Genomic DNA, 26,370 nt, shown 5'->3' with positions numbered 1-26,370 from the left:
GAGGAGTAAAGGGATAAGAGAGAATGAAACATGCTATCCCAATAATGGCAATATATAGCAGTTACATGTTTTACAACAACAGTAATTATTTAGAGTGGAAAATGCCCTTGCGTATACAACCATGATGATTTAATAATCACAAAAAGTTGAGAATGTATCACCCTCGGGGTCTTGTTTTCTAATTGTATTCTAACTTTTATTCCTCTCACTTTCAGGAGGTGGAACGAGAAATATCCTTTCGAACAGAATGTGGATTGTATTATTCATATTACAAACAGTTCCTTCTAGCACCATCCATGACTCAAGGTACAGTTAAGTTCCACATTATGACTGTGGTGTTTGAAAATCTAGTTCTTATTTAATGTTTTAGAATTCATAAAAGCATTATTTGTTTTGCTTTGCAAATGCCTTTTTTCTGTTTTATACTTCCAACATGCAATCCATGAACAAATGAATTGAAAACGTAAGGTCACATTTGTAAAAAAGAAAACCAAGTGAAGCAATGCTCATTCATTAATTCATTAATGTTTATTTTCAGACTCCAATTTCATAAAACATGCACACATGCATACACATAGACATTGTGCTAAAATACTAACAGAAACATTAGCTCTGAGAAGCAGTATGTTCGCTGTGTCAGTTGGAGGAGGAGCATTCATTTAAAAGCGATCTGCAAAGTGGAGCGTTTGCGGCATTTCGGCAGAGTTTGGGTAGTCTCTGCAGTCTGTGTCAGGAGGTGTTTGGAGCAGAACAAGCAAAGACTGACGCCCATGGATGAGGGTGCTATGAATGAAAGTCCCTTGCCGGGTCAGTGGGGTGAACCCTTGACACCACCTGGGATCAAAGAGGTGATGACAGTGACCGCACTAGAGGCCATGGGAACTGTGAGTAACCAGGAGTGCCCCCCTCCCGAGCCGTATGCGTCCCCTAACATGACTAGTCAGCTCCACAAGGACCAACAGGCACTTGCTACCGAAGCCGCCTTGTCCATTCGATATTAGAGTGAATATTGGAACAAGCACTACATCAATTGTTGACAGCCTAATTGACAACCTAAATGTATCCAGTTGCACCAAGGAGCTTGCCCTTATAAACAACTTTAGCTGCAATAATTGCAGTTGCAAGGGCTTCACTGACGATGATAGCTTTGGGCTGTGTGCTCCGGACATTGGGGACTGTAACAGCAACACATTGGGCCGAGTCGATTGATCCCTGTCAGCAAGGGACCTTCCTGGCCCAACACGGTCAGTTAGTGGGGAACCCTCCTCCAGTCCTGTAGTACTCCCATCAGGTTCAGAAATCGCACCTTTACAGAAAACAGCCCAAGGGGGGAAAAGGTGTGAATCCCTCCCTCTACAATGAAACCACAGCCTCACTAAAATACCCCTCTACGTTTATTTCTTCAATTCAACAAACAGACCCATTAATGATTCAGACCTGGTCTCAGGTCTGGATGGGGACGCTCGCCCAGAGGCCACAGGCCCCACCAAAAGATCAGCATTGCAGAAGACCCTGAAGCGTCAATGCAAGTCTCTCCAACAGCTGAATAACTTGACCTCAATAGGGGGGGCAGGGCCAGGGGGCACCAGTAAAAAACCGAAACAAACAACCTTCCTAAAATATCTGGAAACCGACGGGCTTAACGTCTGCGAGCCTGCTAGCACACCAGCGTTTCTTTTATAGAAAACCATTGCTGAGCAGCCCTCAACCCAACCAGGCTAGCAAATTCAGGAAGAGGTATCGGACAGATCCCGATTAGAGAGCACCATCTCCCTAGATCCTGGCATCGTCTCATCGATGGGTACAACCTCTGCAGAGGTCAATGTTGGTGCTATCGTACTACCCAAGGCACCTGAAGCAACACAACCTGGTGACCTGCTCGAGATGGGAGAGAGCCAAGGGACAAACCCGGTGCTGAGGGAATTATGGCAAAGAAACTCTAACCCAACAAAATAATCTCTGAAAACTTGGGCAGCAGACCTTGTGACATCGAATCATCGACTTCAGTGCCGGATAAATGCCTTAAGCCGCAACTTGGCAACCTAACATGGCAAGAAAATGATAATCTGTCACAATTTCTATTATCATCCACAAATCAAATGGGTCTAACAAAAGGCTTAGGACCTCCTAGGTCCTTGACGAATCAAACAAAGCAGCCCTGTGGGTGGTGGACCGCTCCACCCTCACTGAGCCTAGGATGCCAGTAGATCTTGATCCAGTTCCACCAGCGGACAGCCTTCCTCCCGGACAGGATATTGACACCAATATAATTGCGGCCCTAATTGTCACTATGGCGCCTTTAATGAAGCTATATGAGCATATAGGCGACCAACTGAATGATGAAGTTTTGCAACTTTTTATTTTCAATACATAGCATACAGAGGTGGTAAACATCATCAATCATCCAAATTATAACAATAATACAAACGTAAATATATCGGACATGTAATCAACGACAAAAATAAACTACCAAATTATAACTAAAAGAATTCAAGAAGAGAAAAAACAGACTAGAAAGAAGAAAGTGAAAGAAAATGGAAATAGAACAAGGACAGAGAACCATAAAACAATTCTACCAATTAACATTTCCAACAATCATTAAGTCATTAAACAACAACCCTGAAATGGTGAATATAAATGTCTTAGCAATAGTATTAATAATTTCCAGAGGCACTACATTCAAAATAAAAGCTCTAAATCATTCGTAGACCTCAAGGACACTAGTCCAAATGACCCAAGAACTTCCCAACGTCACCCGCATTCTTGTAGATGGCTTTCTCGTAGGTTGAAATAGTGAGAAGCTCCTCCACCCATTCATCGACATTGAAGGAGCTGCTTGACTTCCACGATCTCAATATCATCCTCTTAGCAATCATACTGACTATATGTCATCCATCACAGATACGTCTCCTAGGATTAGTAAGGCAGCTGAGAGGGGGACTGTACAGTTCACGACCAGCCCCAACCTCTCACATACACTCTTCCAGAACTTCCTTGTCTTTGTACAAAACCAAATTAGATGACTGAGGGATCCTTGTGCACCCTTGGATTTCCAGCAATGAGTGCAGCTACAGTACAGAGATCCATCCGCTAGTGTGCTTACTAATGGCCTAATTTCTGACGCTTTTATACTCTGCAGAGGCACGAGGCATGGCTGTCCGCTCTCTCCTTCCTATATATGGAACAGTTGGCATTGTGTTTGAGAGTGGATGTCAATTTCAAGCCGATAATTGGTGGCATACGTGATAATTTGCTTTGGTTGTATGCAGATGATCTATTGGTTGCCCTCCAGGAGCCAGCTAATGGTATATCCCATTTAATTCAAGACATTCAGCAATTCTCAATCGTCTCAGGCTATAAAATTAACAAGAGTAAGTCTGAAATTTTACCACTCAATAATATGTGTCGACATAATACATGTGCTAATTTCCAGTTCAGATGGTGTAGTGAAAAAATGAAATACTTAGTCATCTGGATTGGTGCTGAGATGGTGAAACTGCCTGCTGTTAGGCAGAACCCTGTGCAGTTCCCTTAGGGACCACTGCAAAAGATTTAAGACGACAGGTGTTTGGCAGTAAACCCACTTGGTAGCAGTCTGTACCATACAGATTCACTTGGTAGCTGTGGCTGAGCAGTCAGACTTCCCTCAAGACGAGTTAGGCAGTATATAGAGCATACAAAATAGGTACAGAAATACAGTAGTACAAGCAAACACTGACCAGAGCTTGGGTGTAAAAGTATATAATTATTTATTTAACACACACTTATAAACCACACTAGCACTAAATTGGTAAGATAAATTCAAAACACAATCACTATTATCATATGTACATCCCTGATTACTTGTTGGACAAGTCTTAGTTAACACCACTTATTTCCAGACAGAGGTGAGCGCTTAACGTTCGATGGCACTCCAACAAGTTAAATAAAAAGGGAGGGAAAAGCAGAATTATGGAAGCCTACACATTAAACACTTTTTAAAGAACCACAGCAAGTTAGGAAGGCACAGTCTACTGGTGAGCAAGCAAGTTTAGGGGCCAGGCCCACTTTCAAGGGAGCCAGGCGGAAGATGCCCAAGATCAGACAGTTACACAGAGTCTTCAAAGTTTGTGGAGGTAGTTCGAAAAAGGTTTAGTTCAGTGCAGGAAAGTTAGCTAAGGTGTCCCAGGCTAACACAGGTTCGAGAGACGAGGATTTAATACCCCCGTTCAAACGGTTGCAAGGGAAGCCAGGCGGAACACGGTACCTTAAATGGAGAGGATCCTCCAGCGGGGGCAGTTGTTCGTGGCAGCGGGTGCAAGTCGCAGAGGAAGAGAAGATCTCGTCGTGGAGGAAGGATGAAGGTCGTTGCACTGCCAGGGAAGAAACCAGCCACGGAGTTCTCCGGTACAAAGGTACTACCCTTTCGGTTCGCGGTAGTGGTGAAAACGTGGTATCCCGGTTGCCGGGGTGCTTGGCACAGGCAAGGCGGCCACGTGATGCTCCAGGAAGGCGAAAAGAAGGTAGACTGGTTATCCCCACCAGTCGAAGGAAGAAGACTCTCCGGGCTGGAGATCTCCTGTGTCGCTGGGAAAGGTGGTGAGACGGTTCAGCAGGGCTCCACCGGTGGTGTCGTCGTTGCAGGCCGGCTCAGCTTCTCCCTCCTCGGATTCTTAGGTCCTGTGGCGACTTCTGAAGTTCCAGTCTCCAAAGCCCTGCTTTTATGCAGCATACCCATTCACTCAGCCTAGCTGTCAATCAAACATGCTAAGTGGTGAGCCGGCCGGCTCACCACTTGGGCCAATCACTCAAGAGTGCGACCTGAGTTACCAAGGTAACTCAGTCCAGGGTGCCTAAACCCCCTCCCACATCCCCTGTGGTACCCAGACAGAGTGGCACCACTTTTGGAGGCTTCTCTGGAGAAGCCCCCCAAAAAATGGAACAAAGGGCTCGACTTGGGTTGGAGTCACAGAAGAGAACACAAACGCCATTTTAGAATCGAGTTCTGGTGAAAAATACCAACCGGCAAATTAATATTAAATAAATAAACCGGCGGTATGTTCGAGGCTATAAGATTTAAATAATTAAAGTTGGTAGCCTCGAACAATGGGAAAATCCCATAGAGATATATTCGCGGCCGAATATATAAAAAGTAGTATCCACTGCCACCAGCCAAAACTTGATCATGGGGGATGGAGACGTGCCCCCTGGAACAACAGACCCCGGGGCAATCGAATTGCCCCGACCAGTACGTCCACAATATGATGGCTTGTACTGGTTTCTGTTCATAATTTGGGACTAGCAAAGCCAATGGTGACTTTACATGCCCTGGGAGACAGTAGTCAGTCCCAGGGTATGGAGTCTATGTTGGGGGGTCGCTAGAACACCCCTGGGTTACGGCACGGAGGGTGCTGTGTAACCCACATCAAAAAAACACATGAGACCCTATGGAGTAAAAGACCCCATAGCCCATAAAACACATGGAAAGTTAAAGGAACACCTCAAATCATGTCTAAGAGTGGGAGCAAAAGAATCTCACTCTTAGCAGGAGAGAAAAAAATAACCCCAAAAAATCCAGCTAAGCTGCTGGGGGACTCACTAAGTTTGGGAAATTAGCCTTATAGAGAATTCTCCCTAACCCCGGCGATGAATTTCAGAATGCTCCTCCCAAAATTATGATCTGACCTCGAGAGGTGGGGACTCTTAAATTTGTCCACATGGGGGAAAATTAATTGTATAAAGATTAATCTGGCACCTCGAGTAAATTACATTTTATCAATGCTACCAATCAGGATACCAGCTCATTTTTTCAGAGAATTAGACAAACTTATGCAAACGTTTGTTTGGGACGGAAATCCCCCAAGGCTCACAATCTGGAAATTACAACGACCATTGAAAAAAGGAGGGATAAACTTACCAAACTTCATTGATTACCATCTATCATTTTCCACCCGGCATCTATGTAAGATCATTGATTCGGATAATGAGCGTTCGCAATGTCTGACATGGGAGTGTGGTGCTGTATCCCAGTTGGATACCGGAGCTTTAACTACTAGGAAACCAACTGAAAGATCAAACCACACTAATCGCTATGATGATATTCGTGAAAGGATTTATTACCGGCATCCAGAACAACCTGGATAACAGTCCTGCCACAGTCTCTAATCTACTACACATCATATTAATCACCATCATCAAGGACAAAAACTCAAATGAGAAACCGGCCTACTCAACTCTTCAACGGACAAGCCAACAGACCAGGTTGAAAGTAGTAACATCACAAAGTGCGAGGCGACGCCACCGGGCAAAACGCGCAAGGAAGCCCAACCAGTTCCAGGCGTGATCATGACAAGCCTGTCAGCGCAGTCCAAACTCATATGGAGTCCAGTGATGGCCCCAAACTGGAAGGAATTGGGCAGGATGCTAGAGCAACAGTCCCCCGCTGATGGTCCCGATAGATTTGTAATGCAAAGTGACTACACAGACAGACAAAATGACGATGATTCCTGGCCTCGAACCTCAGTAATGGGGGTGCATAAAGATGGAACCTCGAGTCAGGTCAACATAAACAAAGCAAAATATTTTGACATCTCCAAAAGATTCCAAGAAGGAACAATAATTTCCCCCCAAGGCCTCTGTAAAGCTGGTACAGACTTCAAAGAAGCCCCCGAAGAAACCTTCAAAGACGGTCAAAAGTAAAGAGGCTCTGCATGAAAAGCATAAAAACATAAGCTTGCTCCCTAAACAAAGATCCAACGGGAGTCGCTCTTTCATAAGAAACCTAACCCTTCCCAAACAAGATGCACCATAAGACTGGCAAGCCAATAAGCCAGCCTTTAATTTGTAAGTCTAAGGAGTCTGGTACACAACAATCGGCGATTGAAGCAATACCAAGACCAACAGAAAGCATTGACGAGGACTTATTGGATCTCTCCACCTAGGCAGTGACTGAAGATGAGGAGACAAGCCATTCCTTTAACCAAGAGGACGATCAAACTAATATTGTCCTGGATTCTTCCGTGGAGAAAGATGGGCAGTGAACGATTATGAATCTCTCTCTGCTACAAACAATGAAGCCTTCAACTACTCTTCGTCCCTTCCTGAGAACAGAACAGAGGAAACCTGACATCGGAGATGAAACCAGCCAGACTCCACCAACCCTCCATACCTGAGGGATTGATCAAGAAGGGGCCTGGTAGGCACCTGAGGGAGACACTCAGACACCCCCTGCAACCCTGTCATGAACAGTAGTAATAGCAGCCAAATGTGCGTAAATATAAACGAGACAAGAAGACCACAGTCTCTGATGAGGGTAGCATCAAATTTAACGAGGCAGCAAATCAATTTAGGCGAACCCGCGAAGCGGGAGAGAGCCCTGAAGAACGGGACGAGAAAGCCTCTGGTAGATCGAGTGACGTCTCAATAAACAGAGCATCACTGAAAAGTAACTAACAGCAGCCCAATTAGGGGATTAAGACAATGGCAGGGAGGGCCCTTTAAGACAATGGAACAAAGAAGGAGAGAATTGCTCCAGAGAGGTAACAATCCGACTTTTATAGCAAATTAAGAGAAAAACTACTGGAGCTTGACTCAAAATCAAAGCGGAAACGCCTGTGGAACAAAACCCCAAGTTATTAACAGCTTGAAATTGGAGAGAAGATTACATCTAAACAGCCTGACCCTGAACCGGGCTAACGTCTTACGTCTGTTCCATCATGTACCTAGCCTTAGGCTGCTGACAACCAATGACTTGGACATAGAGTTTCCCAAAGAAGAAAGGCTAGATAAGGTGATCTACCTTACTTTGTCGATAGTGAAACAACTTTTGATAGATGAGGCCCAATGCTTGCTAGCGATGGGCTTTGACCTGACAAAATGTGATAGTGCTTCCATACAGACCCAGGAAGCCCTGATTCAAAGCTGCCCAACAGTGGGGAATAGAGTCAATCACCGAAAGGGGCGAGATAGACCCCACATCACTGACAGTCAACCATCCAACAATGACAATCACGGTGGGGAGCCCACAGGATGGAGACGGAAAATGACCCTGAAATAACCACAGGGATCAAGAAAGGAGACGAAGAAAACTGGTTGGCGGGGATCCTGGCAGACAAAATCAAAAAATCATATCACCATGAATCATCTGCCATGAATGAACCAGAGGCTTTGCCCAATTGTTTCGTGAAGGAAGACTACATTTTGAAACCTTCGATATGATCTGCTTACAGGAAACTTGGTTGCAGAATACACATATACTAGAAGGTTTCATTGTCTATTTAAATCCAGCAGCAAAAGGCCCCAAAGGTAGGCCAATGTCAGTTATTAATCGCCTTAAAAATGGAATTAACCTCAAGCCACTGTCGATAGAGAACCCTAACCCCTTTAGCAAAGTGATAACCTTAGAGGTGGGACAAAGTGATGTTGTAAACCAAAGAGTTCTGATTCTATACAACATATACTGGAATCCTGAAGCCCCTGAAACACTGAAACTAACGGAAACCATAACTGATTTGCTCGACCATCAGTTAGAACAGTGGCATGACCCCTGGATCATCATTAGTTGTGATTTGAACATCTATTTATTTTATTTATTTTCAAATCTATTTATTGGCATTTGTTATTTGTTACAAACATAGGAAAATTACCATTACTGCCATCAAACAATAAATCACATTGCGTCTCGGATTATTAACATTTACAACTTAACATAGAAACTTTAACTATCTCCAAATGTTTGTTTCTTGAAAGGCCGGTGCCGAGTGGGGGCACAGGGGGGGATTAGGACTTTCAGGGGGGGGGGAAACTTCCCATGGCAGGGCTCGCATGAGGTTATGATTTGAACATCTATTGCTTCCATCAAAATCATTCTCTTATCCAGAGTGGGGGCCTATCGGCTGGCCGTGCGGAAAGAAGAGGCCTTGACTGGCGTCATACCCTTGCTCTGAGAAACATTGATATCTTGAACGGACACAATGGGGGGGGGACAATGCAGCCCAAATTACAAGGCCAGGGAAAAGGAATGGGCAAATATTGGACTACATCTTCATGTCCCGAAACATGACCTCATTAGTAAGATCGCGGACGGTTGAGGACATGACGACAAGTAACCATAACCTGCTGAGACTAACTTGTGCACCTCTGAGTAAATATCAGCGAAGGTTTCACCCAGGAGTGCTGGGAGTAACGCCCGTAAGAAATAGGTTGATTACTTAACCAGAACGAATCGACCACTTGATCAAAAAACTAAAAACCCAGACAGTGTTTGCAAGCGGGGGCATGTGGAGAAACCCATTGATTACACCATCATGCTGAAAGACTTTGTGGAAGTCAAAATTTATAACAACAAGAACATCATCGGTTACTGCCATAAATATGACTTGGAACCGGCCACAAGGAAAAAGACCCTTAAATCTGAACTACGCAGCCTTAAAAAGGACTGCTCAGTGGAAGGCCAACTGCAAATGAAAAAACTCAACCAACAATATCGGAACTTGGTTCTTACACATACGAAGAGGATACTACAACAAGACTCGACGAATGCTGTAGCAGCCAGCTCATGGGTATACCATTTTGCCTCACTCTTTGAGTGAAAAGAAGAGGACCCAAGAGGCGCCATTAAACAACATACCATGGAGCTTTACCACAGGAAATGAAGACATAACTCATCACACAGGCAAGCAATTCAAGGGCGCTGGCCCAGATGGGATGACCAACGCAATGTTAAAAAAAGACCCTGAGCTTTGGGCTACATTCCTTCACAATCTCTTCACACACATCAAGAAGTGAAGACAGGCCCCGTTATCATGGAAATCCTCTGTGGTGGTTCTCATCTACAAGAAAGGGGACAGATAAGACCCCACAAATGTCCGGCTTATTGCCCTCCTGTATGTGGCAGGCAACATATTTGCGTCTTTGATTCTGAAAGACCTGTCAACCTGGAGTGTGTCCTCTGGCTATCGGGACAAAGGGCAATCAGGTTTTGTCAAAGGGATCGGCACCTCTCTGAACATCTTCCTGATTAACATCTTAAAGGTGCAAATAGGGAGGGGCAAACAGGGAAAGATCTACATGGCGTTTAGACTTGGCACAAGCTTTTGAAACCATAAGCCGGCAAAAACTATCGAAGAAACTGGATGAATGGGAATGCCCATTTGACACCAGCAAAGCACTGAAAGAACTTTATTCTGAGACAACTTTAAGTGTCAGTCTGAACAGGAATGGCCTCCTCTCAGACTAAATTGCAAATGATGAAGGTCTAAAACAAGGCTGCCCGCTAGCACACAAACGGTTCAATTTGTTTATCTCGGATGTAAAGGAAGTCTTAGATGCTTCCCCCTTAAACTAGCGAACAAACCCATTGGCAGATTGCTCTATGCGGAAGAAGTTGTACTTATGGACCAAACACCAATTGGTTTACAACGTTCGCTTGATACCCTGCAAGAATATGTGAGGAAAAACTGTCTGAAACGCCAACAAATCCTGAATCATGATCCTTAATGGAAAGTGTGGAGTTAAACAGAGGAAAAAATGACATTCGTGGTCCATAAGTGGGGAAAAGTTACTGAAGTAAGATCTATCAGCTACCGGGGTATATGTTTGAACACCAACAGTAGAGACGCCCCGAGAGAGACCATCCTCAGAAATAAAGCCAAAAACCAAGCTAAACAGGGTAGGTTGCTCCTCAACTAGTTCTGTAGCTTCTCATTGCTGCATGTGGTTTCATTCTACCGCATGAAGGTAACACTGATTCTTACGTATGGAGCACAAGCTTCATTTGTACTACCAGCAGAAACCTGGCCAAAACTAGGAGGATTGTTTTGGAACCGAGTTCTGGGCCTACCGAAAAGCACTCACGTTTAAGCAATAAAGATGGAACTTTGCCTCACATCCCTGTACATGATAGTGGTGTAGAAATCCCTCTCCTTGTACCGCAAGTGTATATTGCCAAATCCTCCGGGTGGCTTTTCGGTGATGAAAAAAGCCCTAGTCGAGAATACAGAAAGAACTCTGAATGAATGGAGGAACATCTGCCAGGTGACCTTAGCAGACCTGGGAGAAACTGAAAAAACCCTGGCCAGCAACCCAGATGGGACGAAACGAAAGCTATATATTCAGGACTGGATTAACACCCAAGAGAGACAACGATACAAACTCTACTGGAAACTGTTGCTAGAATCCAGGAAACTACGATGACAAAATATTTGCAACAGTTCCCAAATCAACACTTCAGAGCACAGTGCATGCACTTTTGTTTGAATGTGTTCCCGACAAGAGAAAAATTCTGAGCCCAATAGTGCACGGTGTTGGGTTTGCTGCATCGTGCAGGCTGTACCTGAATCAAGCTGGGAAGGAAACTTTGAAACACTTGACATTATTCTACCCATCTGTAAAATACATAAGGACTACCATCCTGGGCAGGATAATTAATGAATACGAATCGAGGATGGCTGACGACTGGCGGAATGTGTTTACACAAGGAGAACGGATAACTATGATCCTGGCCATGGTCCGGCTGTTGAAGGACATCTTCAGAAGGATCGAAGAGAGGAAGATCAAATGCGGGACGCGCACAGGCTGATTGTCAACTGCCAATGTCCAAAAATGTGTCTTATCTGCTTGTTAAGAAGGACAGAGGTGGAAGAAACCTGCCCGTTTCTGAAGTTGTGTTCTTAATTTTTTTAAACTTGTTTATTTTTGGTTGGCGCACAGGAGAACAAATTAGCATATCAGTTCAACACTTTATCACAGCATTAACATACAGTTGTTTATCCCCAGACACCCGCACCCACTTTTTAGTCAGGGCAGTCTTCTGTGGACTGTCTCTTTGCCCATTAAGTGCAATTCCTGACTCATTCGCTCCTGTCTCCTCCTACCTAGGTTCGCCTTCCTCCCTCCTCTCCAGGCTTACGTCCTCAAATCCTGGTTCTGGCTATCCTCCGGGGCCTGCTCCTCTATCGACTGAGTCTGTTCCCGGTCTGCCGCCCGCTGGGCATGTTTCACTAGGCGCGGTTTGTATGTCAGCGCCGGGAAGCGTAGGTCATAGTCTATCACCGGCGACCAAATGTTTGTGAAACGGTGGAGGCGGGCTCTATTTGCTGCCATAATTTTCTCAGCAATGAAGATGTCCCAGATTTTCAACCACCACAACACCGTTAAGGGACCTTCAGGAGCCTTCCTTGTCCGGGCTATTGTGATTTTAGCGGCCAAGAGTAATTGTGTGATGTGGGCCGCGAGCGGGCCCGATTTTGGGTAGGTGTCTGGAATCGGGTTCCCCAGCAGAAGTGGCTCCAGTTCCAGTGGCAGCGAGATCTGGGTTATGTCTGTGATGATAGCTATACATTGGGCCCAGAAGACCTTCACCACCGGGCATGACCACCACATGCGTAGATAGGAGCCTGGCGAGCCACACCAACGCCAGCACTGTGGGTCCAGCGACTGATTGAAGTGGTGGCGTCGGTGTGGCTCGCCAGGCTCCTATCTACACATGTGGTGGTGTAGTTGAAGCGGTGGGAAATACCATCTCATGAGCAGTTTATGTGCGCATTCTCGGTTGGTGATGCAGAAAGAAGATGTGTGCATGCAGGACCAGATATCGGTCCAGTCTTGATCCTGGATTGGATGCCCTAGGTCCTTTTCCCACTGCGCCATATATGTCGCTCTATTTGACAGTAGGTTCACTTGGAATAATCGATGCAGCGTCAAAATTCGCCCTCGGGCTGGAGGGTCTGCCACTGTTGATTCCAAGGCATCCAGGGTCCTGGTGGCCGCCTCTCGCGTCTGGGAGTGTGAGCACCAGTGCCTGATTTGGCAGTATGAAAACCTGTCTGACTCTGAGAGATTAAATGCACTTTTGCATTGGGCGAATGTCAGCGGCTGGGTTCCTTCAAACAGTTGGCTTAGGGAGCTGAGGCCTCCGGAGATCCAGTTTTTAAAGTTCGAGGGGGGAGATCCAGGTGAGAACGCCGGATTGTGGAAGACCGGAGCTGAGGGGCCCAGGACTCTTGGTATACCTCTGGATTTGCGGGCCCAATCCCATGCCTTCAACGTTTGCTTAGTCGAGGACAGAATAGCTGGCCACGCCCGCCGCAGTGAGGTTGGCAGGTGCAAAATAAAGCGCAGTGGGAGGGGTAATCGGGATTGCTCTGTCCATCCATTTGGGGCGCCCTGACGCTATAGTCCAAACCCAGGTGTGAGCTATCTGCGCCACCATTTGGTATTTTTGGAGGTCAGGGACCCCCAGGCCTCCCTGGTCCGGGGCACATAGCATGGTCCTCCGTGGAATGCGAGCTTTCTTCCCCCTCCATATGAATCCAAATATCTTCATCTGAAGTCTCTGTAGTTGGGGGCGAGGGACTATGATGGGAAGAGCTGAGCAGGCGCATAGGAATTGTGAAAACAAATTCATCTTACAGGCCGTGATACGACCTATTAGGGATATTTCCTGCTTGAGCCAGGCATCTAGGTCTTTTTCCAAAGTTCTCATCAGGGGGGGAAGTTTATCCGATATATGTCTCCAGGGTTAGCGGGGATCTGCACCCCGAGGTAGGGGATGGATGTGTCACTTAGTGGGATTGCGCACTGGGCGCTGAAGGATGCCTTGTCTCTCTGATCTAAGCCTATCCCCAACGCTGTCGATTTCACAAAATTAATGGCAAATCTGGACACCTTCCCGAATCTGTGGATTTTCGCTAGGGCGGCTCTTAAGGACTGAGAGGTGTCTGTAATGGTTAGCATCACGTCATCAGCGTAGAGCACGATCTTGTGCTGGGTGGGGCCCACTTGAAGGCCTTTGATTCTGGTGTTGAGGCGGATCCGCTGGGCCAGAGATTCCATAACCATAGCAAACAGTAGGGGGGAGAGGGGGCAGCCCTGTCTGGTGCCGCATGTTAGGGAGATCGGGTTAGTTAGCAGGCCGTTCACTCGGAGAAGGGTGGTCGCGGTTTGATAGTTCGCTAAGATTAGCTTTAAGAAGGTGGGCCCAAAGCCGAACGATTCCAGGGTGAGGCGGAGGAACGACCAGTCCACTTTGTCGAAAGCCTTGGTCGCGTCCAAGGCTAGCAGGGCGAGTTTCTTCGAGCCTTGCCTGGCTATCTCGATCAAGTTGAGGACTCTGCGTGTATTATCCGTGGTGGCTCTGTTTAGAATAAATCCCGTCTGGTCTGGGTCTATGATGTCCGGAAGAAGCTTCGCTAATCTGTTTGCCAAGACCTTCGAATAAATATTCGCATCCAGGTTTAATAAGGAGATGGGTCGATAAGCTGCTATATCTCTGGGGTCTTTTCCTGGTTTCAGAGCTAACACTGTTATCAACTCTTTCATTGATGGGGTTGTTGATCCAGAAGTGGCGAAGGAGTTGAAGAGGGTTGTCATTGGGGTTAGTAGCTGGGGTCGAAAGAGTTTGAAAAATCGGGACGAAAAACCATCTGGTCCCGGGGCTCTAGTTCTTAAGCTTTTAACAGCTTCGTCGATCTCTTCGCTGGTAATCTACTCGTAGTTGAGAGCTTGGGTAAGGCGGCTTCCCGCAGGTAGGACTGCTGCTCTCCATGAGGTTTTTGGGTTGCTGACATGGTTTCGGTTACGTGAGCCTCTGCAATTCTCAGCTTATCCCGATCTGCGAATTGGACTGCACCCTGGGGGTCTCGGAGGCCTATTATAGTGTTCCTTCTCTTGATTCTTGCCAGTTTTTCCACCAGGAATTTATTTGCCTTGTTTCCTCTGGCGTAGTAGCTTTGCTTCGTTTTGGTTAGCAGCTGGGCTGTGTCCTCTGCGTAATGGGCCTCTAGTTTCTTCCGGGCCGTCTGCAAGGCTCGGTAGGTTCTCGGGGACCAGTTTCTGGCCTTACACACCGTCTCTGCCTCCAGGACCTTGTCTTCTAGGATGCGCGGGTCCGTTGCTTTTGTTTATAGTAGGACGCTCCCCGGGAGATCAGTACCCCTCTCACCACGGCCTTCATTGCGTCCCATGTATTCGCTGGGGAGGTATCTTCGTTTTTATTATCTTCGAAGAACTGTTTAATTGTTTTAGCTACTACGTCTCTGGTGGCCATGTCATTCAGGATCGGGTCATAAAGAGACCATCTGCGTCTTGGGGACGGGTCCGAATTATAAGCTCTTAGCGTTAGCTTTATGGGTGCATGGTCTGAATGGATTCTGGGGCCTATGAGGACATCGTCTGTGTATGACAGGATCTGCGGAGATGCCAACAGGAGGTCGATGCGTGAGTAAGTTCTATGCACATAAGAGTAGCATGAGTAGTCGCGCTACTCTGGGTGGAGGATCCTCCAGGTATCCACCACTTCGAAGGTTCGGAACAATTTAAGCAGAGCAATCGCCAAGCCGAAGTCTCCGCGGGCTGGGGGGTGTGATCTGTCTACTAATGGGTTGGGGACTCTGTTGAAATCTCCCCCGATAATGGTCTGACCCTCAACAAACGGTAGGAGGGTGCTTTCCAGGGCCGAGTAGAATGCTTCCTGCTCTTGATTCGGAGCATATACTGAGATCAACGTATATAGTTGGCCGAGAATTCGGCACTTCACCGCCACGAAGCGGCCATCGGGGCCCCGCTTAGAGTCCAGGATTTGCGGCTTCAAATCTTTGGCGATTAAGATTGCTGTGCCACCCTTCTTTGCTCCATTCGATGCCAGGAACTGCAGTGGGAATTGCCGATCTCTGAGCCTTGTGAAGTCTGCTGGAATCAGGTGTGTCTCTTGTAGGAAGACAATGGAGACCTTGTCATTCTGGATGCGTTTTAGGATCGCTTTTCGCTTCTGTGGGGCGTTGAGGCCTCTAACGTTCAACGTTAGAAACCTTAGTTTCTGGTTCGGCGGGGGAGCCTCCTGGGTGCCCTCTGGGGTGGGATACTGTTCCTCGTGGGGGGGCTGGGGGTATTCAGTCTTCATTTCGCGACTCAGAGTTAGCTAAGTCTTCCTGCGGCCGGGTTTTCTGTATCCTCCAACGGGAGGGTAGCTTTTTATCTGCGTAGGCCAGCCAACGGGCGGGCGAACTTAAACGAGAGGGAGAACTCCCGAATGTGTGGGGGGCTGGGATTTTCTGCGCGGCCACCACCACGGCCAACGGGGCCCAAACCGTTTTCCTCGCCAATGGGGCGGGGGTCGAACCATTGAGATCGGCTCCGCTCCAAGGGTGGGTAGGTGACATACTCCTCAGAGGGGGGACTGGGCCATTCGGGGCCCGCGGCATCGCCATGCTTCGTCTTGGCTCCGGGGTCGATCTTAGCACAATGGGAGCAGACATCTGGATCATTTCATCTTTCGGCGTCTGTGCTTTAGACCAGGGTTGTTGCTGCTGTCTTTGGGGTGATTGATCTGGTTCCTCTGGCGGGAGGTGTGGACTGGAGGTGGGTGAGGTCTCTGGAGAGCTCGGGTGTAAAATAGATTTCGCATCCTCCAGATGGCTGATTTTACGCAGGGTTCCCTGGTACGATAATTGTAAAGTAGCGGGGAAGAGCCATCGGTAGCGGATCTGCTGGCTCTGGAGGAACAGGGTCAAGGGCTTGAGAGCTCTCCTTTTCTGTATGGAGATCGGGGAGAGATCTTGGTATATCTGCAGGGGGGTGCTCATGAATGACAGTTCATCTTTGGTGTGACTTATCGCCGAGATGGCCTCTTTGGTAGCATAGAGGTGGACTCTAGTGATCACATCCGGAGGGCTGTCCGAATCTGCTCCTCGTCTCTGGCGCAATCTGTGAGTTCGGTCCAGGACGAGTTGGGTTTTGTCCATAAGCGGGAGGAGAGCTTGGAAAAAGTTGCCTATATATTCCGGGAGCTCTTTATCTTGAATAGTTGATGGGACCCCACGGATGCGCAGATTATTTCGTCGAGCCCTGTTTTCCAAGTCCTCTTGCTTGAATGCGAGGATCTTGTTACTGGACTGGAGCGCTTGGAACTCGCGTCGCATTTCTATTATTGTTGCATCATGGCTCTGGGTCAAGTCTTCGACCTCTCCTATCCTCTGTTCCGCTTCAGTGAGTCGTTGGTCCGTCTGTTCTAGTCTTGTGGTGAGTTCGGTCATGCAGGACCGGAACTTGGCTTTAATGTCCCGCATGAAGGCCATCAAGTCATCTCTGGTGGCGAGATTACCTTGCTCTTCTGGGGGCTTCTGCGGGGTGAGTTTAGGCGGGGGGTCCGGTTTCCTTGCCTTGTCTGTTGCTAGGAGCATGGTGGAAATGTCCGCGGTTTTGGCTGGTTTGGTGAGTCTCGACATTTTGCTAGGGCTGAGACTCTGGGGATCCTCCTCTGGCTGGGTCGCCGGGGGTAGTCGAGACGCGGCGAGCTCCCCGTCCGGGAGCACCTGGGTGGTACTTGTGGGGGGAAGGATCAGTCACGGCCGAATCTGCTATAGACAGGGTCTCCTGGGAGGGTGAGGGATGAGGCCTCCCCAAGCGATGTCTTTCGGGGGAGAGGTTGATTTGCCAGCCGTATTTATTTTAAGAGTTGCTGTGTTTATATCCAGGAATTGCCACTCTTGGATGTTGTGGGGGGGGGGGTTGGTTCAGCTTGAGGCAGTTGCCCTCCTTACCAGGGGGCTGCAGCTATCAAGGATGATAGGTGTGGTGGGTGGAGTGGGCAGGGGCGCCCCAGGAGATTATGGAGGCAGGAGACGTGGGAATGCCTTCAGAAGGAGGTCATGGAGTGATGTTGTGAAGCCAGGGGGGGTAGGAGCGATACGTGGCCCGCTCAGGGCAACCAGGATCCCAGATGGTAGAGGCCACTTTCCTCAGCTGGCGAGGTATCTGGTTGGCAGGGGCGCCCCAGGAAGCTGGAGGGAGGCACTAGATCCAGTGCTGGGGTGACCGTAGGGGGGGCTCCCGGGAATTTGGCCAGCAGAGAGTAGGGATCTACCCAGGCAGGGTAAGTAGCCGGCTGAGCCGCTGAGGGCTGGGGAAGCCGCACTTCAGGGCAGGCGGGAGGCAGGGCAGGATCCGGAACCGTGGAGAACGTAGCATGTATCCTTCAATGGAGACGTGTATCCTTCAATGGAGAGGGGGGGTGGGCACCCACCCGGCCAGGCCCCCGACACCACCTCCGGGGAGCCGGGCCGCAGGGCCGGGGACAGACGGGGAGTCCCGGAAGGCAGATGGAGGCCTCAGGCTGCAGGCGGGGTCAGAGGAAGACGCCGCCGTCCCGCCAACCCCCAGCGCCGACAGTTGCAGGTGAAGGAGGTGGGGGTGGGCGGGGGGGCGGATGAAGAGCCCCCGCCCCCGCACCCGGTCCGGAAGCAGGAGGGCTCCGGGGGCTTGGTCGTCTCTCCAGGGAGCCGGGCTGCCGAGCGGATGAGGGTTGGGGAGCTCCAGAGGCTCTCCTCCAGGAGGGCCTCCCTCCGAAGTGTGTTCGTCAGGTTCGGCAGGCAGGAGAGTCGGAAGGCTTGAGGTGGCTCCGCTGGGGCTCGAGCTGCTGGCGGGGCCCTCCGGAGGAAGGAGGGAGACGGCGCCGACTCCAGTCTCCGCTCCAGCGGACACAGGCGAGGAGGGGGTGGAGGGGCTGGGTGGAGAAATCCCAGACCCGCGCCCAGGTCCCAGGCAGGAGGGCCTCGGGGTCCGGAGCGGCCGCCTCCTCAGCAGCCTCTGACGGGGAGCCCCGGGCCCGCAGCGGAGGGTGGGAGCAGGAGGCACTATAGGCGTCTAGACACTGGGCGCCGGAGGAGATGAGGGGCCTGGGTCACGGCCGCCATCTTGGCTCGCTGTAGTGAGGCATCCGCGCCAAGTTCCCCAGCCGCGTTTTCGAAGTTCCTGCAGCGTTTATCTTCAGAATTGGAGCGATGGATGCGGGAGTGGTTCCGCCAGCCTCCCCCGCCAGAGGAACAGCAGCAGCGTTGCTGGAGCCGGCTAAATCTTAGTTGAGGCCGCGGGTCCCTACGGAGGCCATCAATGGAGCAGCCTCATCAGTGACGCTCTAGGCCACGCCCCTGTGTTCTTAATTTTTGTATACTGGATCGGTATAAGGTTTTTCTTCTTGCAAAACCAAACACCTTAATAAAAAAATAAAAATAACAGAAACATTGTTGGCACAGTACGCCACTTTGGCTTGTTAACAGTAAATCCATGCACAGACAGCATTTCGAATGGATTGTGTGCTCCCACGTATTCCTCATCTTGTGATAATTCGTTATCTCCAGCTTCGCTGCTTCGGAAAAAGATTTTCTCCGCAGAGGGCGTTGTGCTCGAGGTCGTGGCGTCAATTGTCCCTCGACGTACTCCGTCGACGTCACTGATGGTATAAATAGCTCGAGCCACGCCCGTTGATTCAGTTCCTTTTTCCGATCGCTTCGCTATCGAGAACGGCACGCTTCTATTTTCTGTGAAGAAAATGTCATCTTCGACACCTTCGACACCCAGGACTGGGTTTAAGAAGTGTGCAGATTGTGGATCTAAGATGTCGATCACCGATCCCCACCGGATTTGTCTCTGGTGTCTCGGTTCCAGTCACCGAACCGATGACTGCGGGTGCTGCCAATCTATGACCGAAAAAGCTCTTTGTGAGAGGAGAGGTAAACTGTCGGTGGGGAGGGAGGCCTCAAAAAAGATTTCGTCAAAAAGACACAAGAAAGCGACTGATTCTAAGGAATCGGATCGCCATAGGCACTCAAAGAGATCTTGATCTAGGAGTAGATCGAGACACTCTTCGTCATCATCGAAAAAAATGAAGAGGAGACATAGATCTCCCTCATCATCTTCTTCTTCAGAGTCGACCGAAGAAATTCGTTGTCCGACTAAATCGGATTCTCCCAGTAAGTGGGAAGAATTCCGCAAAAAGATGGAGGTTTTCGAGAATGCGGCCAGACCCCCTCGAAAGACCCTCGAAAAAGCCATACCCTTAAAGTCGCTCCATTGGACGACAAAGGGAAGTCCAAGGCTACCATGGCAAAGACCGGTAGCGTCGAGGAATCCAAAAAACCTCGAGTCGACGTAAAACCGTCGAAGACTCTTCGAGAGTCGAGCACTTCTCCAGTGCCATACAAGAACCACAAGTCATCGAAGACTTCGACAACTTCGTCGACGCCCTCGACATCGATAATTTCGACTCCAAAGCCAACAGCGTCCTCGACGCCATTATCGAAGTCATCTTCGAAGACTTCGAAGACCCCTTCGACAACATTGAGGGATTTGCCAATTCCTTCGAAGCAAATGGAAGAGGAAGAAAGGAGATTCACTCCTTTACCCAGGTCAGACTTTTTCAAATCTATGTCAGCAATCTATGAAGAGTCTGCTTCAGAAGAAGACGAGGTTACTCCTTTGGGAGTTACTTATGGTACAAGACAAGTTCCTGAGGAACTTATTGACCAGGAATCTAGAATGAGAGACCTGAGTGATACTCTACATTCTGACAGTGGAGTTGACACATCCCCAGAATTAGAGTTTGCCAAACCTGATCCTGCAGAGCATGCAGATGCTGGGTACAGGGGTCTTATGACCAGGGTAGTTGAATATATGGGTTGGTGTAATACTTCACCCATTTTTTAACAAGATGACATGACGGATATAATCGTCAAGGGACTTCAGAAAGATCCTGTTCTCCCTTTCCACAGAGCCCTCCAAAGGACTGTGGAGAAAAACTGGGAGAAGCCAGAAACTATTGCTGCTGCAGATAGCACTTTTCCAAGTAAATATAGACCGGCTGGCACGGATCCTGAATATTTGACTAAACATCCAACTCCAGAGAGTTTAGTCATTCAGGCAGCATCTACTTCAAAACAAACTGCTTATCCAACTATCCCTCCAGATAGAGAGGATAAAAAAATGGATGCCTGGGCACGTTAAGTTTTCACGTCAGGCAGTATGGCACTTAAGTCGGCAAATGTCACCTGTACCCTAGCCAGGTTTACCCATACCCTGTGGGACTGTATTTCGGCGGCGGCTGATCATATTCCGGAAGGCGAGGAAAGGGAAGGCTTCCTGAATATAGTCAAAGACGGTAAGGAGGCAATGGGGGAATGTCTCCAGTCTGGACTGGTTACTGCTGATAGTAGCAGCAGATCCATGGATGCAAGCGTTGTGCTACGCAGATTTGCGTGGTTGAGGAAGTCGGTGTTTGCACCGGACGTGCAAGCCAGACTTCTCAACATGCCGTTTGATGGCTCAAGGCTCTTTGGCAGAAAGGCTGATGAAAGCCTAGAAAAACTTCAGACCTCGAAAGCAGCAGCTAAATCACTTAGCGCCTCTTTGCGCCAGCCACTAAAACCCTATTCCGGCTCATCTTCCTGGAGGGGTCATTCTTTTCGATACTACTCCTCTTTTGGTAGAGGAAGAAGACCGGCTTCTCAAAGGGGCAAAAGAAACTTCCCTCGTGGAGCACAAGGAAGAGGTGCAAAATCAGCCCCAGGAGCGGCATCTGTACCCTCAGCCACTCCTGCAGCCGCCTCCAAATCCCTCTGAGACCTTGTTACACAAAACACCAGTGGGAGGCAGGATCTCTCAACATCCGAAGGAATGGCGGGGCATTACCTCAGATGCTTGGGTTCTGGAAACAATAGCCCAAGGTTACTGTCTCCCCTTTCTAAAAAGGCCTCAGAATCATCCACCGGGAGCCAACTCCGCCAAATTTCCAAATCCGCTCCTGTTGCAGGAAATTTTAACCCTGCTAGAGAAAGGTGCCATAGAACTGGTAACTGTAGCGGAGAGGAACAGGGGTTGGTACTCCCCATATTTTCTCATCCCAAAAAAGGACGGAGGACTAAGACCCATCTTGGACTTGAGAAACTTGAACAAGTTCCTCAAGAAGGACAAGTTCAAGATGGTGACTCTTTCTCAGATCCTTCAGGCTCTCCAACTCCAAGATTGGTTGGTATCATTGGATCTTCAGGATGCTTACTTTCATGTGCCAATCCATCCAAAGCACAGAAAGTACCTGAGGTTCGCGATTGGCAATTCTCATTATCAGTTAGGAGGTCTGCCATTCGGGTTGACCTCCGCCCTGAGGGTTTTCACCAAACTGTTGGCGGTTGTGGCAGCAAGTCTCAGGAGTGGAGGTATTCACATATATCCCTACCTGGACGACTGGTTGATTAGGGCAAGTTCTCCAGAACAAGCTCAGGAACATCTTTCGATCACCTGCCACTTCCTCCACAAATTGGGCTTCTCTCTCAATTTCACGAAGTCCCACATGATACCATCCCAGAAGCTCCAGTTTATCGGAGCAGTCTTGGACACTTCCTCGGGAAAAACCTGCCTCCCGAAGTGAGAGCTCTCCACATCCAGCAGATGGTAACAAAATTCCAGAATGCCTAACGTCTACCGGCCTTCGATTGTCTCAGGTTGCTCGGCCTCATGCATTTTCCTAGCACCAGAGGCCAGGTTGAGAATGAGATCCCTTCAATGGGCACTCAGAACTCAGTGGTCCCAGTTCTCAGGAAATATGTCGGATCTTCTGCAAGTCCCGAGCACAGTTGCTCAGGATCTTCTATGGTGGGCTTGCAATGACAACATTCTCAAGGGAGAGTCTTTTTGGCAACCATGGCCAGAGATAACGGTAGTGACGAACGCCTCACTCACAGGGTGGGGAGCACACTCCAACGATCTGACAATCAGCAGTCGTTGGTCTCCATCGGAGTCCAAACTACACATCAACCTGTTGGAGCTGAGGGCAATTAGACTAGCTCTGAAGGCCTTTCTGCCCTCTGTACAGGGAAAGACTGTCCTGATAATGACGGACAACACGGTGGCCATGTACTACCTCAACAAAAGAGGAGGAGTAGGGTCACTGCCACTGTGCAGAGAAGCAATGCAGCTCTGGTTCTGGGCAATAGGAGAAGGAATCTCTCTATCGGCAATTCACCTAGCCAGAGAGAAGAACACGGCGGCAGACGCTCTGAGCAGGCAGAGCACGGTCTCTCATGAGTGAGAGCTGGCTCAGGAATTCCTTCTGAAGATCTTCTCCCTTTGGGGAACCCCTCAAGTGGATCTGTTTGCCACCGCGATCAACCGGAAGTGCGAACAGTACTGCTCAAGGGAATTTCCTCAAAGAGGAGCTCTGGGAGACGCATTGGTAGTGGAGTGGAAGTTTCCACTGCTGTATGCATTTCCTCCAGTCCCCATGATTCCTCAAGTAATCAGGAGGCTGAGAAAGTTCAGGAAAACCATGATCCTAATTGCCCCGGATTGGGCCAGGAGGACGTGGTACCCGGACCTTCTAGACATGTCCATCTGCCCTCTAATACGTCTTCCGCAAAGAGAGGATCTTCTCTCGCAAGAGGAAGGTCGGGTTCTCCATCCAGAGGTCAAGACACTCAACCTTCACGCATGGTTTCTGAGAGGTTGAGATACAAGGATTGGGATCTTCCGGATGACGTAATGGAAATCTTGCTTTCGGCCAGAAGACCAGCAACAAAATCTTTGTACCGATGTCGCTGGAACAGGTTTAGTAACTGGTGCAAAGACAAGGATGTGGACCCTTTTCAGTGTGGCACCCCAATGGTGCTCTCTTTTCTACTATATCTAGCTAATCTGGGGCTCCAGATAGGAACAATCAAAGGATACCTTGCTGCGCTGTCCATTTTCAAGCGCTCCTCGGAAGAGGTTTCATATTTCAAAATACCATTAATAATTCAATTCTTAAAGGGGCTTACTAATGTATACCCTCCAGTACTTTTTCATGTACCAACTTGGGACTTAAATTTAGTATTAAAATTCTTGACTTGCATACCTTTTGAGCCTCTGCACTCATGTCCATTGAGGCTTTTGACTCTAAAAACTGTCCTCCTTGTGGCCCTATCATCAGCCCGCAGGGTTAGCGAACTTCAGGCTCTCTCATGCAAACCACCATATACTATTTTTTATAAGGATAAGGTAGTCCTTAAAGTTAAACCTTCGTTCTTGCCAAAAGTAGTCTCTGACTTCCATTTGTCACAAAAAATAGTACTACCAACCTTTTATCCTCCTCCTCATCTGGGCAAAGAAGAGGAGAGATTACACAGATTAGATCCCAAGAGGGCTCTTAGTTTTTACATCTCAAGGATGGCTAAATTGAGACAAGATGACCAACTATTTGTGGGTTATACTGGTCATAAATTAGGCTTATCTGTAACAAAACAGACCATTTCCCGCTGGATCATATTAGCCATAGTTGAATGCTACAGATTAGCGGGAAAAGAACCACCAGATGGGCTTCGTGCCCATTCTACAAGGGGAATGGCTACTTCTGCGGCTCTAAAGAGCGGAGTCCCAGCAGCAGATATTTGTGCAGCTGCAACCTGGAAAACAATGCATACTTTTGTTAAACATTATTGTTTGGATACTGCCTCCTCCAATGAGGGGTTATTTGCCAAGGCAGTTCTGCATTATGTCCACAAAAACTGAAATTAGTACTCCCACGTTCAAAAAATTGATACTGCTATGGGAGCCTATCACAAGATGAGGAATACGTGGGAGGACACAATCCATTCGAAGAACAAGTTACTTACCAACTGTAACGTTCTTTCGACTGGATGTTCCTCCCACGTATTCCTCATCGACCCTCCCATCCTACCCAACAGTACAGTTTACGTTTCTATATTTCATCGAAAAAACAGAACTGAAGCAACGGGTGCGGCTTGAGCTATTTATACCATCGGTGACGTCGACAGAGTACGGAGTACGTCGAGGGACAATCGACGCCACGACCTCAAGCACAGCGCCCTCTGCCGAGAACATTTTTTTCCGAAGCTGGAGATTATGAATTATCACAAGATGAGGAATACGTGGGAGGAACATCCAGTCAAAAGAACGTTACAGTTGGTAAGTAACTTGTTCTTCTGAATAAATAGTTGAATTAAAACTTTACAGACAATAAAATCAGTATGCAAAAAATCACAGTTTAAACACAATTTGGGACAGCCACCCTATTTAACACAGCCAAGATCTCAAAGTACTTGCAAACATCTCATTCCATTTTAAACTAACATATCAACATTATTACTAATATATGTCATCAGTTAAACTATAAAGAATACGCCAAGTAAAGCGTCAATGTATAGCCCATAGCTGCCTAAATTGTGTAGAAGTGATGCTGTTAAAATGTGAGTGTTTTCCTTGAGGAATCCTATCCAATATTGTCTGGCACAAAAATAGGTTTTTTTTCTTCCAATAAATCTTTATTGACATTTTGTAATTAAACATCATCAATGAGTAACCTCTCCCTCCCCCCAAATGCCCCCTTTCCACCCTTGGTCCGGAGCAGTTCATGAGGGATTTTGACAATAGGGCAGGCTCGTGTCGACTGGTTGATACTCCTGTGTCGTAAATCAGAAGGTCCAGAAGATGGCGCTCGTTATAGTTCATCGTCCTCCTGGTCGGGATTTATCCCCAGGAGGGACATAGCCCTCGTGCACCATGCTCTGCGAGCTCTGTCCTTAAGGTACTTCAATAGGGCTGACCATTCTGTGTTGAACTGTAGGTGTTCTCCTTGCAGGACGTACGTTAACCATTCCATCGTGAGGAACAACCATATTTTTGCGATCCGTTCGTGGTCTAGGGGAGGGGGCACCGACCTCCATTTGCGCACTAGGACCAGGGCCGCTGCCATCATCATCATAATTTAGAGTTTCTGGTGGGGCTTATTTTTGATTTGCTCGATGACTCCGTTCAGCCCTATCATGGCTAGGCCCCAATTCCCTCTGATTTTGATCCCAAACACTTGTTCTGTTGCTGCATGATGGTTTCCCAATATTGGGCTATTTTCAGGCAAGACCACCAGATATGGCTCCAGGTGCCTGACTGGCCACATTTCCTCCAGAATTCCTGTGAGACCCTCGGATATAACTTGTAGAGCCTGGCCGGGGTCAAGTGACATTGTGTTAATAGCTTTATCGACATTTCGCGAAGTTGGATTGATCGTGTAAGTCTTGTTATCTGGTCCCATAGTTTTGTCCATTCAGCTAAGTCTATTGTAGTTCCTGTGTCAGCTTCCCACTTCGCCATGTATATCCTGGTCAGACGAGCTTCCCCCTCTTTAATGAGTCTGTAAATGTTAGTTACTACTGTTTTGTCTCCTGTGTCTGTATTGAGATATTTCCCGAAATAGTGAGCTCCCGGCTCACTGTGGTTCTCATTTCTGGGTGGGACAGCCAATGCCTCAGTTGGACATAGGGAAATCATTGGTCTTCCCCCAGGTCGAAGTCAATTTTGCATTTCCTGAACGTTTTGAGCTGTGCCCCAGCGAACATGTCCTTGACTCTGCGGCACCCTCCCCGCTGCCACGCCTGGAATGTGGAAGCTTCGAGGCCAAAGGTGAACTGGGGATTTCCGAAGAGTGGCGTGTAGGGAGAGGGGAAAGAGGTAATCTGGGCTTTGTTGACAGCAGAGTCCCAGGCCTTGCCCATGGTTCCAGTTACCAGGCTTGCATACATTTTTGGTGGTCTGTTTTTGTTTGGTTTCCACAGAACCTCCTCCAGCCCAGCTCCG

General features: G+C 48.3%; 1 protein-coding gene across 1 annotated transcript in view; it reads left to right on the top strand.

Moving 5' to 3' along the window:
- The window catches only part of DPY19L3 (dpy-19 like C-mannosyltransferase 3), a 2,003,695-nt gene that overhangs the window by 463,923 nt on the left and 1,513,402 nt on the right, over nt 1-26,370 (top strand). The window contains exon 4 of the mRNA XM_069635451.1: nt 216-306. Within this exon, the coding sequence (XP_069491552.1) occupies nt 216-306 (91 nt within the window). The remainder of the gene's footprint in view (nt 1-215; nt 307-26,370) is intronic.

This window comes from Ambystoma mexicanum, chromosome 1q (assembly GCF_040938575.1).
Source record: "Ambystoma mexicanum isolate Mex_15411 chromosome 1q, UKY_AmexF1_1, whole genome shotgun sequence".
NCBI classification, from domain to species: Eukaryota; Metazoa; Chordata; class Amphibia; order Caudata; family Ambystomatidae; genus Ambystoma; species Ambystoma mexicanum.
This window is presented reverse-complemented; position numbering and strand designations above follow the sequence as displayed.